Source organism: Podarcis melisellensis (genome assembly GCF_964234715.1).
Source record: "Podarcis melisellensis genome assembly, chromosome: 4".
Classification (NCBI taxonomy): Eukaryota; Metazoa; Chordata; class Lepidosauria; order Squamata; family Lacertidae; genus Podarcis; species Podarcis melisellensis.
In genome coordinates this window covers 78041704-78061405 of record NC_138531.1, presented here as the reverse complement: position 1 = coordinate 78061405, position 19702 = coordinate 78041704, and the positions used below count along the sequence as shown (strand labels likewise).

The following is a 19702-nucleotide window of genomic DNA, read 5'->3' as shown; positions in this document are numbered from 1 at the left end:
GCAAGAAAAGAATACAGAAGCTTGAGCTTATACTTTCAATGAAGAGCAGTCGAAGTCTTTGAACCAAAGCAAAGTGTAAGAGATGCCCTTTTCGTAAACTGTTTCAGACAGTCGCATCATGCTCGCCTGTGTTAGCAGATGAGTGACTATGACACAAGAAGCTAAATTTAAATAATGAATTCAATTCTGTCTGCAGTGTGAAAAGCACAGCTTTTATTTAGCAGTACTGGGCAAGAACCTTGACATGTTATCACAATGATTTGAGATTAATATAGTGGCGGATCAAATGTATTATGCAACCAAGTGCTGTTGTTCTATTTGCTGTTCAGTGATATAATACACTGTGGACCTTAAAAAAACATGTTTTTACCATGGTGAAATGAAATATTACAAGAACTGGCTGAATCACCTCTTCAAAGGGATTACTCAGATATTAGTCATGCTTTCTGACCTAAAACTATCCAACTCATCCCACTACTATATTCCATTACCACCACAGCTTCTTCAAATTAATGTTAAAGCACCAATGATTTATACTGGATACATGAAAACATCCCCCAGACTAAATAATGGTAAGGTAAAACTGAACCTTACCAGAGGCATGAGAATTCTCATCTGCACAGAGTATTGGAGACTCTGTTCAGTTAGATAATGTAACTGCTTGCGCTGTCATACTAGATAAAAATTCCAATTAATTTTGGTATCAGCTGTTTTTGAGAGGGGTAGTACAAGTCAATGTGACTTGCCAGTCTCAAAGCAGAAATTTGACTGGAGAATGTTCTAGATGGCTGGAGAGGCCAGGGTTTCCACACCACCCAAAGCCATTGTTGTCTCCAGTATATTATGGGACTTGCAACGCTGTGTCTGTTTGGGGCAATTTGTATCATGTTGCTTCTGCCATGGAGGAAGTGGAATGGGATAGACTGGGTGACTTTTGTGAGAGTCTAAAGATGATGCAATCCCACACCGCTTTAACTTAGGTCTGGTGTGAATGATAGCAGTTACAGTAAGTCGGGTGTCAAGGGAAAAATCACTGGCGCACTGGTAACTTCACCAAGACACTTGTAGGTGGTCTATGATGTGGCTTGAGAGGGAAGTACTGGAAGAAGTTGCAATTGGAGTCTCCTCTGAGAGTTCTGAGCAAAACCTGAAACTCATATGCATCAGGCATGGGCATTCCAATTGAGCTGGCAACATTGGCTTGAGCACAATTTTTTCCTAGCACTCCTGGGAATTCTCTAAGCTACACATTTACATTGCTTATTTACAAAGAAATGGACTAATTCCTTCACTCGGCTGTACTGCAAAACATTAATGGGGGAGGTATACTGAACAGAAATTAGCAATAATGATAATATTACAGCTGATTTATTAATTACCTTCTAAACCACTTTCTCAAGGGTACGGAATCATCCAAAGGGTATGTGGAAGGGAAATAATATGAATAAAAGATGAGACACAATGCTTTGATGGTTTAGTTGAAGCGAACCCTTACAAAATGGGATAAAGTGTTAGCATTTGGGAAGCATGTACATTTGCTATACTGCTGGCAAAGTGATTGGGGGGAAATATGCTAAAATCCCTTTTAAAGGCAATTATGCCGAACATTGATTTGATCCATGGTTTCTGCCATAAATATGTATACTGAATTGGATTAAAACTTTGATTGCTTGTTTGAAATTGCAATCAATCCTACATATATTTTACTGAAATTCATTGAGACCGTCTTCAGAGTATCCATGCATTGGAGCCGACTGTATGATTTGCAACCACTGAGAAATCCGAAGGTTTTTATCTACATATAAAAGCCAGTAACATGACTGGGTTCCCTTTGAAGACCAATACTTGACTGAGCGGGTGGCGCTGTGGTCTAAACCACTGAGCCTCTTGGATTTGCCAATGAGAAAGTCGGTGGTTCGAGTCCAAGCAATGAGGTGAGCTTCCCGTTGCTCTTTCCCAGCTCCTGCCAACCTTGCAGTTCGAAAGCATACCAGTGCGAGTAGATAAATAGGTTCCGCTGTGGCAGGAAGGTAAATGGCGTTTCCGTGTGCTCTGACAGTCGTCACAGTGTCCTGTTGGGCCAGAAGCCGTTTAGTCATGCTGGCTACATGACCTGGTAAGCTGTTTGTGGACAAATGCTGGCTCCCTTGGCCTGAAGTGAGATGAGCACCGCACCCCATAACTATCCAGGGTCCTTTTACCTTCACCTTTACATGGCTGAGAATATAAACTCTGCAACAAAACATTCCAGGGCAAAGATCTCCTATTTGATGTTGCAGCCAGCCATGTCCTCTATTTGAGATATTAGATTCACAATGTCCCCCAGTTTCCCACTACTCTGCAACAGACACTAAATGTTCTATGGTAAACGCCAATTGAACATGCACCATTCTCATTCGACACTTTCTGGGTTTTCTTGCACCCTTAGTGTTCATTCCTGAATTTTTTTTCTGTATTTCTGCAAACCTTGTTCCACCAAGTATGCTGATAGTGCTCACTCTTAATTTCTCAGTGCACCCATTTTGTAACCCTGTTGGCCCTCACCAGCTGTGTTCACTATTAGAAGGAGTGACTTCTGGTTACACTTTCCCCCAGGCACACCTCCTTAACAACAATTCCAGTTAGTAATGATGGATATCAGAATTTATGTATAATTATGCCACTTTTCCTCCAAGTTTGTCAGACAATCCAGCCTGGGATTGGTCTAACAATGTCTGGCAGGAATTCCCACAAGAAAGCTCTTAAAAAGATGAACTCTACTCTGCAAAACTTGTTGAAATCAGATGGCCCAGAGAGTGGTATGCTAGAACATTGAATAAAATTTGGCAGAATAAAAAGTTTTCATGAATATGAACGGCTCCAAAATCAGCTCAATGGATTCTGTAACTGGAATGTTGCTTAAAAGCTTTTCTGTGCTACGTGACCTTTTTAGCAGAAGAATGACTGAAAATGTATTACTATTTTATGTCCTCAACGCCCTCATTCTTCTTTTCAAGTCCCAAAACAACAAATTAAGGTGCAACATTAATATGTCTTCAATGCAAAGCAGCACCAACAGGTGAGATCCATTTTCCCTGAAAGTTTAGTCTGATGCTGTACCACAAATGACTATTTGCAACATAAATTCTCAAAATGTGGGGGGAAACAAGAGCAGGCAAAGGCAAACTCGCCCCTCCAGATGTTTTGGGACTACAACTCCCCTGATCCCTAGCTAACAGGACCAGTGGTCAGGGATGATGGGAATTGTAGTTCCAAAACATCTGGAGGGCCGAGTTTGCCTGTGCCTGGCTTATATGAATAAAATAATGCTAACTGCATGCATGCTTATATGATTACATTGCAGCAAGGGGAAAATTACAAAAGACTTGGCTTTTTCAACCCTTTGGAATGTTGCAACTAAAACGCAGTGAATAGAGTTTTAATACAGCTGCCAGCATTCCAGCAGAAAAAGACATTTCCAACATTTTTTTAAAAAAAAACCTAAAGCCAAAGTTAGGGGCCTAAGAAGCTCTTGGGCAATAATATATTCCCCATATATATAGGCAGGGATAGGGGACCTGTGTCCCTCCAGATGTGCCCTAATGGCAACTTGCAACAATGGATGCAATATATACAATAAATACCAACCAGGCTTAGTAGCCATGCCAGCCTTATCCTCCATGAATTTATCTAATCCTCTTTTAAAGCTATCCTGGTTGGTGGCTATCACTGCCCCTTGTGGAAGCAAATTCCATAGTTTAACTATAGAATAACTATAGAGTACTTGTATGTGTCAACTACACTTTATATTTTCAGGAAGAGAATGGCATACACACATACCATGACTATGTATTATGAAATAACAAAGTTTGTGTTTATTACTTGATAGGAAGCTCTAAGCAATCATACTTTAAAAATATAAAATAAGTGCAGCTATGTAATACATGCACTTTTGAACATGTTAGTCTCATTCACAGGGTAACATGAAATCTGGGATGTGGAATGGTCCATCTGGTAAATGATAATTTTTACTATTTTCTTACAAACAAGGAATTAAGGGATAGCAACGATAGCAGGCACATGAATGACAGGACAATGCTGACACATGCCTAGTTTCTTGCAGTCCATGTTTGAAATGCTAGGGTGGGTAACTACAAATATCCAGATATTCCACCTGCGCTCCAGTTCTACTTAGCCTTCACTCCAAAACCAGCAATTGCCGTTGTTTGACATGCCCAGGATTCAGATTCTTTTAGAAGTACAAAACCCCCCAAAAATTCAGACAAAACTTTCCCTATCATTGCATCTTCATGCCCAGCAAAGAAAAGGTGAAGCTCTTAAAAGTGATTTCAGGCAAGCAGCTATTAATGTAGCAGGAATCCTGCATAAAAAGAAGTTGGCAACCCTAGTCTGCCTGCAGACTAACCAAATATAATCAGTCCATTTGGGATGGCTGGGGACAAAAGGCAGTCTAGATTCCTGAGCAGAAACCCCCCCCCCAAACATTTAGCAGGGGTGTGTGAGAGAGCAAGTGGGATAACTAACTCACCTATACAGTTGCAAATAAAACATTTTAAGTGTGCTTGATGTGCAATATACAAAGTGACTCAACGATGCAATATAGAACATAATGGCGATGGAGAATTCAATGTATTTTTAAAAACGCTTTTTTAAAAAAAAATTCATAACGGTTTTTATGTGTGTGTAGATCCCACCGTGGGAATTATCCAAAATCTCCAAAATTCAAAAAGAACAGGTATGCCCATCTACTACAAAATATTATTATTAATAATAATACGGTTATTAAACCATGGACTTGCTGTGGTGGACTTTAAAAGGTCCACTTTCTCAGGCCACTCCAGAGGCGACTTCCCTCTCTGCCCTCCTGCCTGCTGTGAAACCTCACCCTGCCCTGGCGAGGCAGGAAAGGGTGTAAAGTCACGGGCTCCCTCCCTTGGTCACAATAACAAGCCCGGCGCCGGGGCAACCGAGCGGCCAGCAGCGCCCAGGGTGACCCCCGCCGCCTCCCGACAGCTCCGCCGCCCGTCTTGGCGCGGCATCCTCCCTTCGCCGTCTCGCCCCGCGTCTCTTCTGCGCCCCCCTCGCCGGCAGCGGAATACAGCGCTCGGGTGGGTTGGAGCTAACCCGGCCCGCATGGAGCCCCCAGAGCGCGAGGCCGGCCCTCTCCTGCCGCCCATCCATGGCACCGCCATGCCGCCGCCACCGGCCTCCATTCCCTTTATCCCCCCGTGGAGACCCAGGTCAGCGCGGCCGGCGCCCCCGGGTGAGGAAACTTTCCGCGCTTCGCTCAGAGGGTTAGAACGCGAGGGGGGGGGGTCTAGAACGGCCAGGACGCGCAGGCGCGAGAAAAGGAGCTTGCGCATTAGCCACCGTGAAGTTCTTTGCCCTTAGCTCCTTGCCAGATAACTTTGCTGTGGGGAGCGGGGTAGGGGGTAGGGGTAGAAAGAATTAGGTGGGATTTGAGTCGGGGCGGGGGCCATATATTGGTTTGATTATGTTATGCATGGTTAGGGTCACAATATTATGCACGCCTGGAATACTTTAATAAAATATGCAAGCTACTCATGAAAGCAGGCCCAAGAGATTTTGGCACCTGAGGCAGACCACAAAATGGCGTCCTCCCCCCCCCCTCCGCGCCAGGGAAAAGGGGATGAGTGAAGCTCTACATCAGGGACAAGAGGGGAATAAAGAGCTACATCTGGATCTGCTGCTCCTGTGGATCCTGCCGCCTGAGGCGGTTGCCTCACCTTGCCTCATAGGTGGGCCGGCCCTTCATCTTTCTTCGGCGCTTCATCTACCTCAAGTTATAAGTAGTCATTTCATGGTTCTCCTCAGGTGCCAAAATTTCTTGAGCAGGCCCTGCTGGTAACTCTCCTGCTGGTAACCAGCCACATGGTTAGAGTGTTGGTCTTGGACTGGTAAAAACCCAGGTTCAAATCCCCACTCAGCCATGAAGGTCACAGTGTGACTTTGGACCTTTTCTCTCTCAGGCTAATCTACCTCACAGGCTTGTTGTGAAGATATGATAGGGAAAGGCCACCATGAGCTCCTGAGACAAAAGGCAAAATAAATATGAATTATGGAAGTTTTTTTTAAAAAATGCATATTAGTACAGTATATGTAATTAATATAAATGTACAAGGTATCACATGGCAGAATGATTTTCTTTTTGCTGAGGCTAAAGATATAACATGAAGGCACAAAGCCCTTTTAATGGTAGAAATCAGGGGTACCATGAGACTGGGGGGTGGGGGAATAAAACTTACCCACTGGCATTCAGGCCTGGTGCTTTCCGGAAAAAAATGTACCAGTTGAATTCCTGCAAGTCATGTATTCCTGCAAGGCTTAGCAAATTTGGAAATAATATTCAAACAACTGGATGAGTAACCCAGAACTTTTGCTTTACTCATTCACATATCTTTTCTTGCAGGCAGCATTGCTCAAAGAAGGAAATTTAGTAAAATAATAATTTTAAAATTTTTTTGAGGTGTATTAACTGTACCTAATTGGCACATAGGCTGTCTAAGGACACCATCTGGTCAAAATTAAGCTTTTAAAAATCCAATTGATTCTGAGGATGAGACTAATTTTTATTTTTATTTAGTTTGGAATACACACAAGAAGATTTCTTATTTTTTTATTTTACCATTCTCACAGTTTATGTTCACTGTTACATGGATGGTTGTTGTGAGTATAATTCTACAACTCACATTATGAGAACAGTATATGAGAACACTTTGATAAGTGGCAGAAAGTTCTTAAAAGGGATAGTGTACTGTCTCTTTAAATCAAATCAGAATGGATCCTGAATGTTGCTTTGTAAAAGTTCTTTGCAAAGGTAGAGTGCCAGTTGGCTGGTTCTGAGAGAGAGAAAAGGCAATGCAGAATCGTCAGTTTCGTGAACTGGCTAAAATGTAAGGCTGTTTTCTATATCTGTAGCTTAAGTGATCACCTCAATGTGACAATAACCATGCAACTAACTGCTGCATGGTTATATTTTTTTAAAGGAAATAATATGCTTTGGGAAGGGAAATCTCAATCAGGTTCACCTCATGGGAAAAGGAGGACCTTGTGGTCCCCATCCAGATTACCCCCTTCCCAAAGGCTGTTATTTGCATTGAGAAACAAGCTTCAATTGGTGCCAAGACAGTTCAAATAGTTTTTGGGAAAATAGTTCACCCACTGTTTTTCTCATTACTGATTAGTAAAAAGAAATTACACTAGTAAGTGTTTAGAATTTATAGCACTTACAGTTGCTGTTTTTAGTAGGCAGACTAAAGTGGGATCCTTATGAAACGACAATGAGACACGATTTTGTCTTTAATCCTGCAACAGATCCTGGTGCAGATTGGTAAGATGATACCGATTTAACTTATTCAAACCATTCAAGCATTCTTTTCAAAAGCCTTTGCTGTTTGGCTCCTTTTATTAGCATGTATCTTAAAACATTACCTTCCCCATGATGTATCTGATCAGCACCACTAGAAAAGGAAAGTGAAGATAAAAGATTGTGTAAAGTACCAAGTGCCGGTAGTTTGGCCCTATAACTATCATGTAGAAATAATATTTAAAATGCTTTACTTTGGAGACTATATAGAATGCTCTGCCCTGAATACAACTAGAAATTGAGCCCCTGTTACATTTTGGGCCTGGAGTACACATGTTGTTTAAGGCTGTGAAATTCTGGACTCGAGAGGCTCTGTGCACTTTTAATGTCCATATAGAGACATTTGGCAGGTGGGAGCTCCTGCTGTCTTCTAGAGGTTGCCTTGCCACATGCAATATGCCACCAAAAGTAGCACAAGGAGCTGGCAGAGCAGATTTGGCCCTCCAGATGTGGTTGGACTCCCATTTCCAACAACCCCAGCCAGCATAGCCAATGGTCAGGGATGATGGGACTTGTAGTCAAGCAACATCTGGAAGACTAACTCCCCCACCCATCTTATGAAACCATCACAGCTAGCAAATTTTGCTTTCACTGCTCCCTTTCCTTCACAGTTCCTTCCTTTAGAACACTTCCTCTCTGAAATGTCCAGTTGTCTACTCAGACTGGCAGCAGCTCTCCAGTGTGTCAGGTGCATGTCTTTAACATACTCTGATCCTTAAACTAGAGATTCCAATAACTGAATCAGGAACCTTCTGCATGCAAAGCATAAGTTCTCAATCACTGAGCTATGGTCTCTTTTTCACCTCTCCCTTGTTTCTGGTTCAGTCGCATCTGCTTCCTCCTGTCCTTCCCAATGGAGGCAAGGCCTCAGCACAGTGGCAGAGCATATGTTCTGCATGCAGTCGGTCCCAGGTTCAAGTCAAGTAGGGCTGGAAATGACCCACATCTGAAACCCTGGTGATCTGATGCCAATTTTGTGTGAAGACCAGCGGCGGAGCAAGCCGATCGGGTGCCTGGGGTGGCACATGTGCCCTGTGTCCAGGGGCTGATCGGCTTGCTCCATCACTGGTCTTCACAGAAAATTGGCAGCAGATCATCAGGATTTCAAATGTGGGTCATTTCCAGCCCTACCTGGGCGGGATGCTCTGCGGGGCCTCTGAGGAGTCTGCCTGCCTCCTCCTCAGCTGCTCTACAGCTGAGGGGGAGGAGGCGGGCGGACCGTTTGGGGCAGTGCAGAGCCTGTGGGCACCCAAGCCACCGCGTCACTCCTAGGAGAGACGCGTGGCTCAGACACGCTGCAGGCCTCACGGTGAGTGCCCCCGGCATTTTGTCACCCCCCCTCAGTGGTGATACCTGGGGTGACCTGCCCCCACTGCACCCCCTTCCTCCGCCCCTGGTGAAGACAATACAGTCGTACCTCTTGTTATGTTCAGTTCAGGTTACGTTCTTTCAGGATATGTCCTGCGGTGACCCGGAAGTAATGGAATAGGTTACTTCCGGGTTTCGCCGCTCGCGCATGCGCAGACGCTCAAAATGACGTCATGCGCATATGCAGAAGCGGCGCATCATGACCTGCGCACGCGCAGACGCGGGTTACATTCTGCTCATGTTGGGAACGGAACTCCGGAACGGATCCTGTTCACAACCAGAGGTACCACTGTACTCAGCTAGATGATCCAACTAGGATAAGACAGTTCTTAAGTACAGTCATACCTTGGGTTACAGATGCTTCAGGTTGCGTTTTTTCGGGTTATGGACCACGGGTTTCAGCGGTCGTGCATGCGCAGAAGCGCTAAATTGCGTTTTGTGCATGCACTGAAGCGCCGAAGCGCAAGCCATGCATGCACAGACGCACAGATGCATGGATCAAGTTCACAACCCGAGCGTCCACTGTACTGTACTTAAAACAGGAGCAGTTGAAAGGTAGCAGCCATGATTGTATTTCATTAACATCTCAATTGTTTCTTGCAGTGCCAGAGCAGGCAAAGGGCATGTCATTCCCTTTCAAGTAGATGAGCCTACTGGAAGGAATAACTACAGAGATGAGTTCTGTTGGAAGCCTTATTCCAAGGCTGAACCTATAAGGGCTGGCTCTGCAAGGAGAAACAATCCTCAGCCTGGAGAAGTAAGGAATGCACTTGTTGTACCCAAGGTTTTACATGTGCTTTGCATTTTACTTTTATATGAAATGACCTATTGGAGGATATCTGTTTTTGGAAACACCAAATCGTCAAAGAAGATTGTCAGGGGAAAGGAAAGACTTAGCAACCAGAAGCATGCAGCCCAACTCTATGCGTGTTTACTCAGAAGCAAGTTTCACTTGAGTTGAATGAGACGCCAAGTAAACATGCTAAGAGCCACTTTGCTTCTGGGGCAGGTAGCAGCTGTGGGGAATCCAATCTGGATTTAAAAGACTGTCAAGGCAAAAGGTTAGATCTGTTCTTTCCCCAAGCCGCAATCCCACTCTGGGTTGGGCTGAGGGGGTTGCAGTGCCTGAGATTTAGTAAACAAAAGCCAAGCACACAGGAACTCATTGTATGCTTAATGTCACATCTAGTTTGGCCTCAGCAGAATTTGGGACAGTCATGCACAAAGCATAGGGCTGTAGCTCAATAGCAGAGCACGTGCATTGCATGCAGAAGGTCCTGATTCAACCCCCAAGAACTTGAGGTAGGACTGGGAAAGAATCCTATCTGAAACCTTGAAGAGTTGCTGCCCATCAATGTGATATATCATTGTTGCAGGGGGGGGAAACATATTTGCCTAGCACTGAAATAATCACATGGTTGGCTCAGGCAGGTTTCCTTGGGGAAAGCATTCCATCATAAATGGGGAGCTACTGCAGAGAAGACTTGTCACTGCTCTCTAGACCTCCATTGAACATGGTGTTTAAAGAGGACTCAGATGGCAATCTCTGGGTCTGGGTGGGTACCTATCAGGAAAGGTGGTCCTTTAAAGCCGTCTAAGGCTTTAAAGCTCAAAACCAACACTTTGAATTGGGCCCGGAAACTAATTGGCAACCAGTGTGGTTGTGCCAGGACCAGCATTATATGTTCATAGTTTCTTGTTTCAGTTAACAATCTAGCTTCTATGTTCTGCACTAAAACTAGATGGACCGATGGTTGCCCAAGGAGGAATTCAGCAAGAACTTCTGAGCACTTTGCTTATTCACTGTGGTTATTAAACCACAGTTTGTTCTTAACTGTGGTTTAATCTGACATGTTTATAGGTATTTTACTTAGAAAGAGGAAAAATGATTATTGAACAACAGAGCATAATAAAGTAGAAGACCGGTTTATATGAAATGCATTTTTAATCAGCATTTTCATATTCAGTCTCTCTCCTCCCCCTCCCCACTTTCTACATTGTTAGCGGTTCCTGATTTGGCAAATGCCTCGAGAGGAAACACCAATATCTATAGAAAGTTATTCACCTTGGACGAAACCTATTAGTAAGCAAGAGATCGAGGATGTATTAAAAAAACAGTATAAAACAGCTTACGCAAGAGATTATTTAGGAATACAACCAGGTGAGGACTTTGGCTTCCCTTCCTTCTTTGACAATATTATTATTGAGGTCAAGTTGAGGTTTACGGCTGCATCTATAGTTGAAAGCCAAAGAGGCATGTTTCAGTCAGAAACATCTCCAGTCTGTCATGGAAGATAGCATTTACCGGTAACTTAGATTCTGTATGTCCTATAATCAAAGAATCATGGAATTGTATAGTTGTAAGGAACACCCTGCAGTGATGGAATCTTTTGCCTAATGTGGGGCTTGAACGTATGATCCTGAGATTAAGGGTCTCATGTTTGGTAAAGAAATCATATGCATATGTCCAAAATGACTGGAAACCAAGCTTTATGAGGAATGGCTGAAAGAACTGGGTATGTTTAGCCTGGAAAAGAGGAGATTGAGGAGATATGATCGCCACCTTCAGATATCTAAAGGGCTGTCACATGGAAAATGGAGCAAGCTTGTCTTATGTCCTGGAGGGTAGGACTTGAATCAATGGCTTCAAGTTACAAGAAAAGAGATTTTGACTCAACATTAGGAAGAACTTTATGGCTGTTCAACCGTGTAAGAGAATCCCATGGAAGGTTATGGACTCTCCTTCCTTGGAGGTTTTTAAGCAGAGGTTGGATGGCCATCTGTCATGGATGCTTTAGTTGAGATTCATGCATTGCAGAGGGTTGGACTAGATGAGCCCTTGGGGTCCCTTCCAACTTTTTAAGAAGTAAGCCTCATTAAGTTCCATGGGACTTAATTCCCATGAAAGTGTGTATAGGACTGCAGCTTAACTGGCTTTCTGTCATTTGCTTTTTGTGTGATTTCTCCTCTACATTTTTTATAAAAAGAAATTTATTTGCTCTTTACATTTGCCGCATCATTACTCTTTCATTTCAGGTGCTCCAAGAGATGGTGCTCCTGCTCCTTCAGACTGGAAAATGTTAGTCCCCAAGCCACCAGATACCGAATTCAGGCATAATTACCAGCCCCAAGCCAATAATCCAGATTTAAGGGACTATACTTGGAAATATGGATGTAATGCGAAGCGCCATATTCCAGTGAAAGGCGCTGGTAAGGATATTTTTGGGTGCAATAAAATAGATGAAACTCTGGGTTTGAAGCCCAGTTTTGGAATTTGGTTCACTGAACCCCATTTTCTTGCAAATGTAGGCAGATAATACATATTTGAGCACTGATGCTGAGGTTGCCAAAGAAAATGAGAGAAAGAGGATTTCTTCTCCCAAGAGCCACTTAGACCCAGTAGGTTGCATAGGAGAATTGCTCTTACTATGGAATAGGCAATGGTCTTGGCATCCACCACAACGAAACCACGGCACCAAGTATGGGGGGCAGTGGGGGCCAAGGCCCCTCCCAAAATTTCAAATCAGAGGGCCAGGACCCCCAAACTTTTCCATCGGCATGTATGGCATACATGGACAACGTTTGCACACCGCCGGGAGTGCTGACATCATGCAGCCCTGGGCCCCCTCAATCACAGGGGCAAGGCGACACATGTGGTTAGCTTGAAGGAAACTCGCCACTAAATTATTCTCTCATTGCTTTATTTTTAAAGAGCTTTTTAATTTTAATTTTAAACGATATTTCCAAGAAAAATATCTAAGGTGGCTTACATCAGTATAATTAAGCATTACAGTTAAGAATTCAACAAGAGAAACCCAATCCACCATACAACCTAAAATAGGTTCTCTCCCACTCCAGTATTCTCCCTGACTAAAAAGAGGAAAAGAAAATATAGTTTCTTCTTTATATCCCTTAAAGTGGCATTGCAGACAATATTGAATAGAGAATATGTTGACTACATTTCACAAAGGGCTAATAATTATTACATGCTATTATAGGGAAGTTGTATTTTCACAGCTATCAATTATGTGCTGTTTGAGTGCCTGAAAAAGGCAAACAAAGTACTATCTCACAGAAATAATTCTAGACTCCATATAACTGAAAAACAAGTGCACATTTGGAAAAGTACTTGTGCTTTGGAAATTGTAGATCATTATTAACTAAGTCCCTGCCTTTGTGAAATGTTAGGTCCTGCATATTGATTTGTGATTTTATTTACACTCGTGCTTGTTATCGGCAAAGGTGTCATTGGTTACATTAATCTTTGAGTTCCATCAGTAGAAATCACAGCATATGAGTTATTGACCTATAAGGGAAAAGTCCATCAGAATCATGCACTGCCATTGTGGGTACTCCTGAACAGCAGATCACCTGAGAGGCATCCTTTGTCATTATTATGGCAAAATTTGGAATTGGAAAGCCAGAGCATTCCAGAGGAAGGGGCAGGGGAACAGTGGTGTGGTTTCTTTATTTCATGGTTTCACTTCTCTCTTTTTGGCTTCTCTTCACAGTTCCTTCAGTATCTTTTGCTCAGATCTGGAATCATGAACATACCAAACATCTGACCACATACCAGAGAGATTTTGGGAAAGATTATAATGAGATCCTATCTGTTTTGAATTCTTTAGACCCAGAAGAAATTAAAGCATATGTGGACAGAGCTCCTCATCCAGGTAGGTGAGGGTGGAGGATAATAAACTGCAATAGGCGTTGGGGGAGCAAAAAGCAGTGAAGACTTCCTGAATGACAAAATATTCTAAGTGTTCTCATTTTTCCATTTGTAGAGCTGATCTGATTCTGTTTGCTCAGCCAAATGAATTACTTGACAGTTTTGAGACTTAAAATCATGCAGTTTCAACTACTATAGATTCTGTGCCTGTGTTTGTCTGCAGGGAAGATTGTAGGACCAGGATAGTTTGAACAATGTACATGATCAAATTAGTCATAATATTTATCTCCTGCCCTATGTCCCAGAAGATTAAAATGATGTAAGTGGGGCTCTGCAACAAAATGTTGCAGTGTATCTTGGGTGTGTGTAGCCATCCATGGCTGAACAGGTAGAAAACTCCCCCAAACGTTAGCATGAAAGACAGGAGTCTCTGCTGTAATTTGGGTCCATGTCCACAATTTTGGTTTTCTAGTATTTCCAAGGGTCACCAGTTTGCATGGTAGTCAGTAGAGCATAAGGCTCCTGCATGCTATTGAGTACTTGAATTGACCTGGGAGGAAGTATGAGAGGGAAATTAAGTAGATTGACCTAAGAGGGGATTTCTCACTGGAGGAAGCCAACTCTACTCTCTCAGCACAGCACTCCAACTTGTAATAGGGATATATAACGTAACACAATGCTGTTGCAGGCTACTTCCTCAGCCCAACATGCAATGTGGGGATAAAAACAGTGGATTAACATTGCAGGGTTGTTGTATATTACAGACAGCCTCTGCCTAATTCCCAACTGCAGTAGTGGTCTAATACATCTGGACAACCACTTGCAGTGTTTAGTGTGATCTACGCTGCAAAGCTGTCATAAACTGCCTTGTCCCAAACACAGCCTCTCCAGCTTCCAGTATCGGGACAATTGACTTCATTTGCTTTGGAATTTGCGTTAGCTGGTTATTTTTTTAAAATGCATGTTTCACCTGAAATATTAACTGAGTTAAAACAGCAGGAGCTTTTCTCTTTGCTGCTACTGCTACGTTTTGGGGGCTTTTTTAGGGTTGGTGGGGTACTAGTGCCCAAATCCAACTACATTAAGAATTTAGATTTGTCCATTGATGTCTATGGGCAGTTCTCACTTCTATCCATGAGGTCATGCTCAATGCAAAGCAGGACATGACCTATCCAGATAATGTGATAATTCTCCCCTTTTTAAATCTATGTGTCTCTTCCTTCATCTTCCTTTTACAGGATACTCCATTCTCCCTCCTGTGGTCCCACCCTTAAACTGTCAGTCAGCACTCAAATGCAACTGAAAATTGCTCAGTCTTCGTCAGGATGTTTGGTTTTATTTTTCTACTTCCCCATGGGGTTTCCCCCTAAAGATCTTTCCTACTTCTGCTGACCTCTAGATTCCTCTGAGTTTGCTGATATATCTTTCTGTTTGTGATATTGTTTTGGCTGTGCGATTTTTTTGACTGAAGGTGGGAAAGAATGGGGACAAGTTGGGGGTCTTGCAAGAAAATGTTGTGTGTACGTGTATGCTTGGAGAGGGGAGCCTTCAAAGCTCTCCCTACTCCAAGTAAATGAGTGAGCGGCAGCTGCCAAGAGAACAAGTGAACAGGTAGGCAGGTGCCTGCTGGCGAGAGAACAAGTGAATGGCTTGTGAGAGGCGGAACAGCTGAGAGCCTATGGGTGAATATGTGAATGGGTGGCTTGCTGACTAGTGAGTGAGTGAGCAAGTGAACGGGCAGGTGCTGGCTGAGTGAATGAATGAGCAGGAGCCCATGGGGCGGGGAGCAAGGCTGCATACACACCAGACATTTCAAGTTGCTGGCTGCTGAGAGAGAATGGGCAGTGGCTGGCTACTACCAAGAGAGCAAGTGCGTGTGTCTTTATATCTATGTGTCTCCTCTTCTGCCTTTCCACCATCTCTCTGTTCCATTCCCCTTTCCTCCCAGCTTTTGGGGTTTCTTTTTTAACTCATCCTGCAGAAAGCATTCTGTGGGCACTGGGTATGCTCAGCCCTCATTGGGCTGTTTGAAGGGGGGGTCTTCTTCTCCTCCATTTCTCTCTCTCTAAAAACCTCAAGGTTACCCCTGGTTTGCTGATACCTCCATCTTGTGCATGACTATTGTCATTTTGGCTACAAAAGTAATGGCACTCAGAGAATTGAATCATATTTGGGATATTGGATGATGCATCACTAGAATGATATCCTAGCTGTTCCCATCCAGGTGGCTGACTAGATCCAGGTCTACTTAGTGACAGAAGCACACCAGGCATCTTTGTTTCCTCCTATTAAGTTTGATGTGATGGCCGAATTATCTGTGCTGTTTTGGTGACTATATACGAAGCCAGTGAGTTATTTTCTCCACCTTCCCTCCCGCTTTGTAGGGTTTTTCTGGGGCTTTTCTCTCTGAAGGGTTACAGGGCAGTGCTCTTTCTCTTTTCCTTTGCTCTGTGATGATTGCCATATACTCTTTTTTCTTGAAAGAGGCTCTGTGCGTGGCACAGATTCAGCAGGCTCCATTTTCCTCCAGATGGAGCAGCAGTAACACAGGGATAAGGGAACCTATGGCACTCCAACTCCCATCAGCTCCAGCCAGCATGGCCAATGTGCTAGGGATTCTGGGAGTTGTAGTCCAGCAACACTGGGAGGGCCACAGGTTCCTCATCCCTGCAGTAACAGGTGGAAAGCTGCACCTTTTGAATTTCTGTTTCTCATGCAGCTGCCAAAGGCACAGACCCTCTGTCAAGGAAAAACAACAACATATTCCTAGCCTATTTTTTATTTTCCAGGTATTTCCTATAGGAAGCCCAGAAGGATTTCCTCTGAAAAATATAGGTAATGCCCAATGCTGATGCAATGATTTTCACAACTGCTGCCTCCTGCCCTGGTCCTCCTCTGCTCCTATTACTGACCATCCCCTTCATTTGTCACATCCTTTGGCCATTTGGAGAAAACGGGATTCTCACATTGCCTCATAGTAGGCTGTGTGTGTGGCAGGACCTGAGGCGTAACAAGGAAGGAGAAACTGTAGAGCGGCTCAGGGTGCATATGCTTGGGCATAATTTTACAAGTGAGCCCGCTAGAGGCTCACTCACCTCATTTATCACAAAAAATATATCTCACTGCCTAGTCAGAGTCACAGGAAACATATTCTTGTTTTCAGCAGAAACCAGAGGAAGGGTCAGGACAGGAGGCTCTAGGGATTGGTAGTGGGCATGGGCCTAGACCAGGGCTTTTTTTCAGCTGGAACTCAGTTCTGTCAATTCTCAGGTGGGTGCCATTACCAGTTCAGAGGTTCAGAGGGTGGCAACACAAGAATGGGCCTTCTCTGCAGTGGCTCCCCGTCTGTGGAATCCTCTCCCCAGGGAAGTTTGCCTGGTGCCCTCATTATACACTTTTAGGCGCCAGGCAAAAACGTTCCTTTTTATCCAGGCCTTTGGTTGATCCAATTTACAGCCTATGCCCTTTTAAAATGTGTTCTTTGTGGGGGGCTATTGGGTGGTTGTTTTTATTTTTATTAGGTATCTTGTGCTTTTATATCTTGGTTTTATTCTGTGAACTACCCTGAGACCCCTGGGTAAAGGGCAGTATATAAATTTAATAAGTATTATTATTATTATTATTATTATTATTATTATTATTATTAATAGAAGAAGAAGAACAACAACAAGGGAGGCCTTCATAGTGAGTTCCAGCACCCCTTTTTCTAGAAAAATAGCACTGGTCTAGACAGGTGCCTGATTATGCCAATCTCTAACATCAACCCTCCAGTTTATATCAGGGGTGGGGAGATGGTAGGCCAGGATCTATGGGCAATCTCTGGATTATTCCCAATGCATTGGCAAGGATTTCTGACTCACACTTGTTTAACAGTGACAGCAACAAAATGACTCCCTCCCTCCCCAAATTATGTGCCTGAAATAAAGAAAATAGGTGTGGGGTGGTAACAAAGAGTGGAATTGTGTGTGGAAGCACTATGAGATCAGTTTCAGTTCTGATACTTGGAACAATTTCCTCATCACAACATTATTTAATTCTAAGGGTATGCTTGCAACTGATGAACCTCTGGGTTCCTGTAGGGAGGGAAAAACAAACTTGCATGAGCCTAGAAATCTGTCTACCCCTGGTCTGTATGACAAAAGTATTTCTGGTTAGAAGGATTGATTTTGTTACAGGCTAACTAGACAGAGTTTGGGACAAACTGGACACAGCATTAAGTTTGTCTTTGCATCTAATGTGCACACGACTGGCCTACGGGGTTTTGGTGCCTAAGCTTTATCTCACTGAGCTCAGCTACTACTTGAGCTACTTACTGCTTCCAGGTAGTTGGTGTGTTGCTTTTATGTTCTCCTGGTGTAACAGGTGACTAGGTGCCCTAGGTAGCTGGTGGGCTGGCACACTGGAAGGCCTAGACAGGTGGACACTTCTGCCGTCACCAATAGCTTAACCACGCAAAAACCCTAGCTAACCAAAAGTGGGCAAGTGAATGAGAGGGTGGGGGAATGACTGGTTGAGTGAGTGAATTAGTGAATGTGTGTGTTTGTACTATTCATAGGCCACTCTTCTGAGCAAAGCTGCAGAATTACAAAATATAAATATGAAATATTTTTTACAGGTATCCCGGTAAGTAAGTCAGTGAGCAAATGGATGAGCAAGTGAATGGGTGAAGTGTAAATAAAAGTGAGTGACTGTGAATGGGCAAGAAAGCTTAGAAACTCAAAGACTGGAACATTGGGGAAAGCGGAGGGAGGATCAGTGCCTTTGCCCAACTATCTCAATTTCTGCCCACCCCTGCTCCCCGGCTGCTTTGGGCCCATGGCTATGCCCAGCAAAGTAGAGAAAGCAAACAGTTGCAGGCCCAGGAAATTCCAAGGGAGACCAGTGAGGTGTCACACAAGGGTCCAGCCATGGGACTGGGCCACACTGGAAGGAGATTCTACCTCTTATACATTAATGGCTTCCTTTAAACTAATTATAAGGGAGAATTCCTGTTGCTTCCCTCAGTACACTAAGATCCATCCCACACAATCATTGACATACTGTACCAAAAGGCAGTGGATAAACTGGAGAGTAATTGACCCCTTGGAGTCCAGTCCAGTCAGCTCTTTCTGATTCAGCAAGGGAACAAGTTGCTTGAAAAAGAAAAGCCCAATGTAAAACAAACAGAACATATACAAAAAAGCAAAGATACGTTAATGTCATATCGGATTTGACCCTTTGATATCCCACCTATTTCCTGTTCTAATGTGAAATCATTATTGATGTTGCGTAGGTCTGGTTATTCTAGCTTTAGTGACACATTTTCTTTCACTTGTTTGTTCAGAAAAAACCATCCTTCAGAACTTCCTTGAAAGGGTCAGCGGGGACAAGAAATTCCAAAGGCCTTCCTCATCGAAGAAGCCGGAAGAAAACCCAGTCAAATGTGTCTAATAGCTTTTAGGAGAAAATTCAGCAATATTCTAGGAGGCTGAATTACACTTGAATACCCTTGTGGTCTTTCTTTATAGTAAACCATTTGAAGAGCTACATCAAACTTTCTTATACTTTAGGTTCTCTTTTGAAATTGTAAAAGACTGCAGTGCTACCATCGCATTGACCTTGGAAATATAGTATGGATTCAGGAACTTTCATTCCAATCAGAGAAGATCTTACATATTCCATATATTTGCAAATCAAATATTTTCCCCCACCCTATTATCATTTCCTTGTTATAATGCTACTGCAATTTAAATAAAAAATAATTACGATAATCTTTTTAAAAAATAGATTAGAAAAAGAGAACATTTATTCTAGCTTTAATTTTGTTCTTCTACTAGATTAGATTGGTTTTTGGATCTCAGAAATTTTAATTGGGACTATGACCTTTAAGTTAATTAATATGAGTTTTACACTACATGGATTTTTACAGTGCAAGCCTTTATATGTCTACGCAGAAGGAAGTCCCATTGAGTTCAGTGAGATTTACTCCCAGGAAAGGGGTAATGGGTTTGCTGGACTCGATGGCCCTTGTGGTCTCTTCCAACTCTATGATTCTATGAACTAAACATTTAAATTTGGAAATGAGTGAAAATAATAGTTTTGAGGGCAAAGTATTCCCTTTGTTTTTAGATTATGTACACATGTATTATAGAAAAAGAATGATCTTCTAACACAGCGATGTCCAACCGGTGGACCATGATCAACAGGTAGATCCCCGGATGATTGCGGTTGATCGCAGGATCTTTATCAATCGCGGGATTAAAAGCAATGTATAATGAATGTTCCCACCCCTGCCCCCC

The 19702-nt window shown here is 43.1% G+C and overlaps 1 protein-coding gene across 14 annotated transcripts; it reads left to right on the top strand.

Annotated features, from left to right (window-relative positions):
- Positions 1 to 4955: 4955 nt before the first annotated feature.
- On the top strand, positions 4956 to 19174 carry TEX26 (testis expressed 26). Of its 14 annotated transcripts, none has more exons than XM_081909432.1 (8): positions 5427 to 5759; positions 7267 to 7351; positions 9359 to 9512; positions 10760 to 10916; positions 11792 to 11965; positions 13267 to 13428; positions 16214 to 16259; positions 18748 to 19174. In XM_081909432.1, the coding sequence occupies exons 1-8, from the start codon at positions 5552 to 5554 to the stop codon at positions 18773 to 18775; spliced, it is 1014 nt and encodes a 337-aa protein (XP_081765558.1). In that variant the 5' UTR covers positions 5427 to 5551; the 3' UTR covers positions 18776 to 19174. The 14 variants fall into 14 exon arrangements, 12 of the variants coding, with proteins under 12 accessions (XP_081765560.1, XP_081765559.1, XP_081765552.1 ...); XR_014167976.1 differs by lacking the exon at positions 16214 to 16259 and adding an exon at positions 15649 to 15771 and having other exon boundaries at positions 5428 to 5759; XR_014167977.1 differs by lacking the exon at positions 18748 to 19174 and adding an exon at positions 15649 to 15771 and having other exon boundaries at positions 5428 to 5759.
- Positions 19175 to 19702: the final 528 nt, after the last annotated feature.

What these genes read in the sequence shown, in the direction of transcription:
- TEX26 (XM_081909425.1), top strand. Translation starts at nt 5,552, where the DNA reads ATGCAAGCTACTCATGAAAGCAGGCCCAAGAGATTTTGGCACCTGAGG. An exon ending in ACAATCCTCAGCCTGGAGAA is followed by an intron (nt 9,513 to 10,759) that starts GTAAGGAATGCA and finishes CTACATTGTTAG; the next exon opens with CGGTTCCTGATTTGGCAAAT. An exon ending in TTATTTAGGAATACAACCAG is followed by an intron (nt 10,917 to 11,791) that starts GTGAGGACTTTG and finishes CTTTCATTTCAG; the next exon opens with GTGCTCCAAGAGATGGTGCT.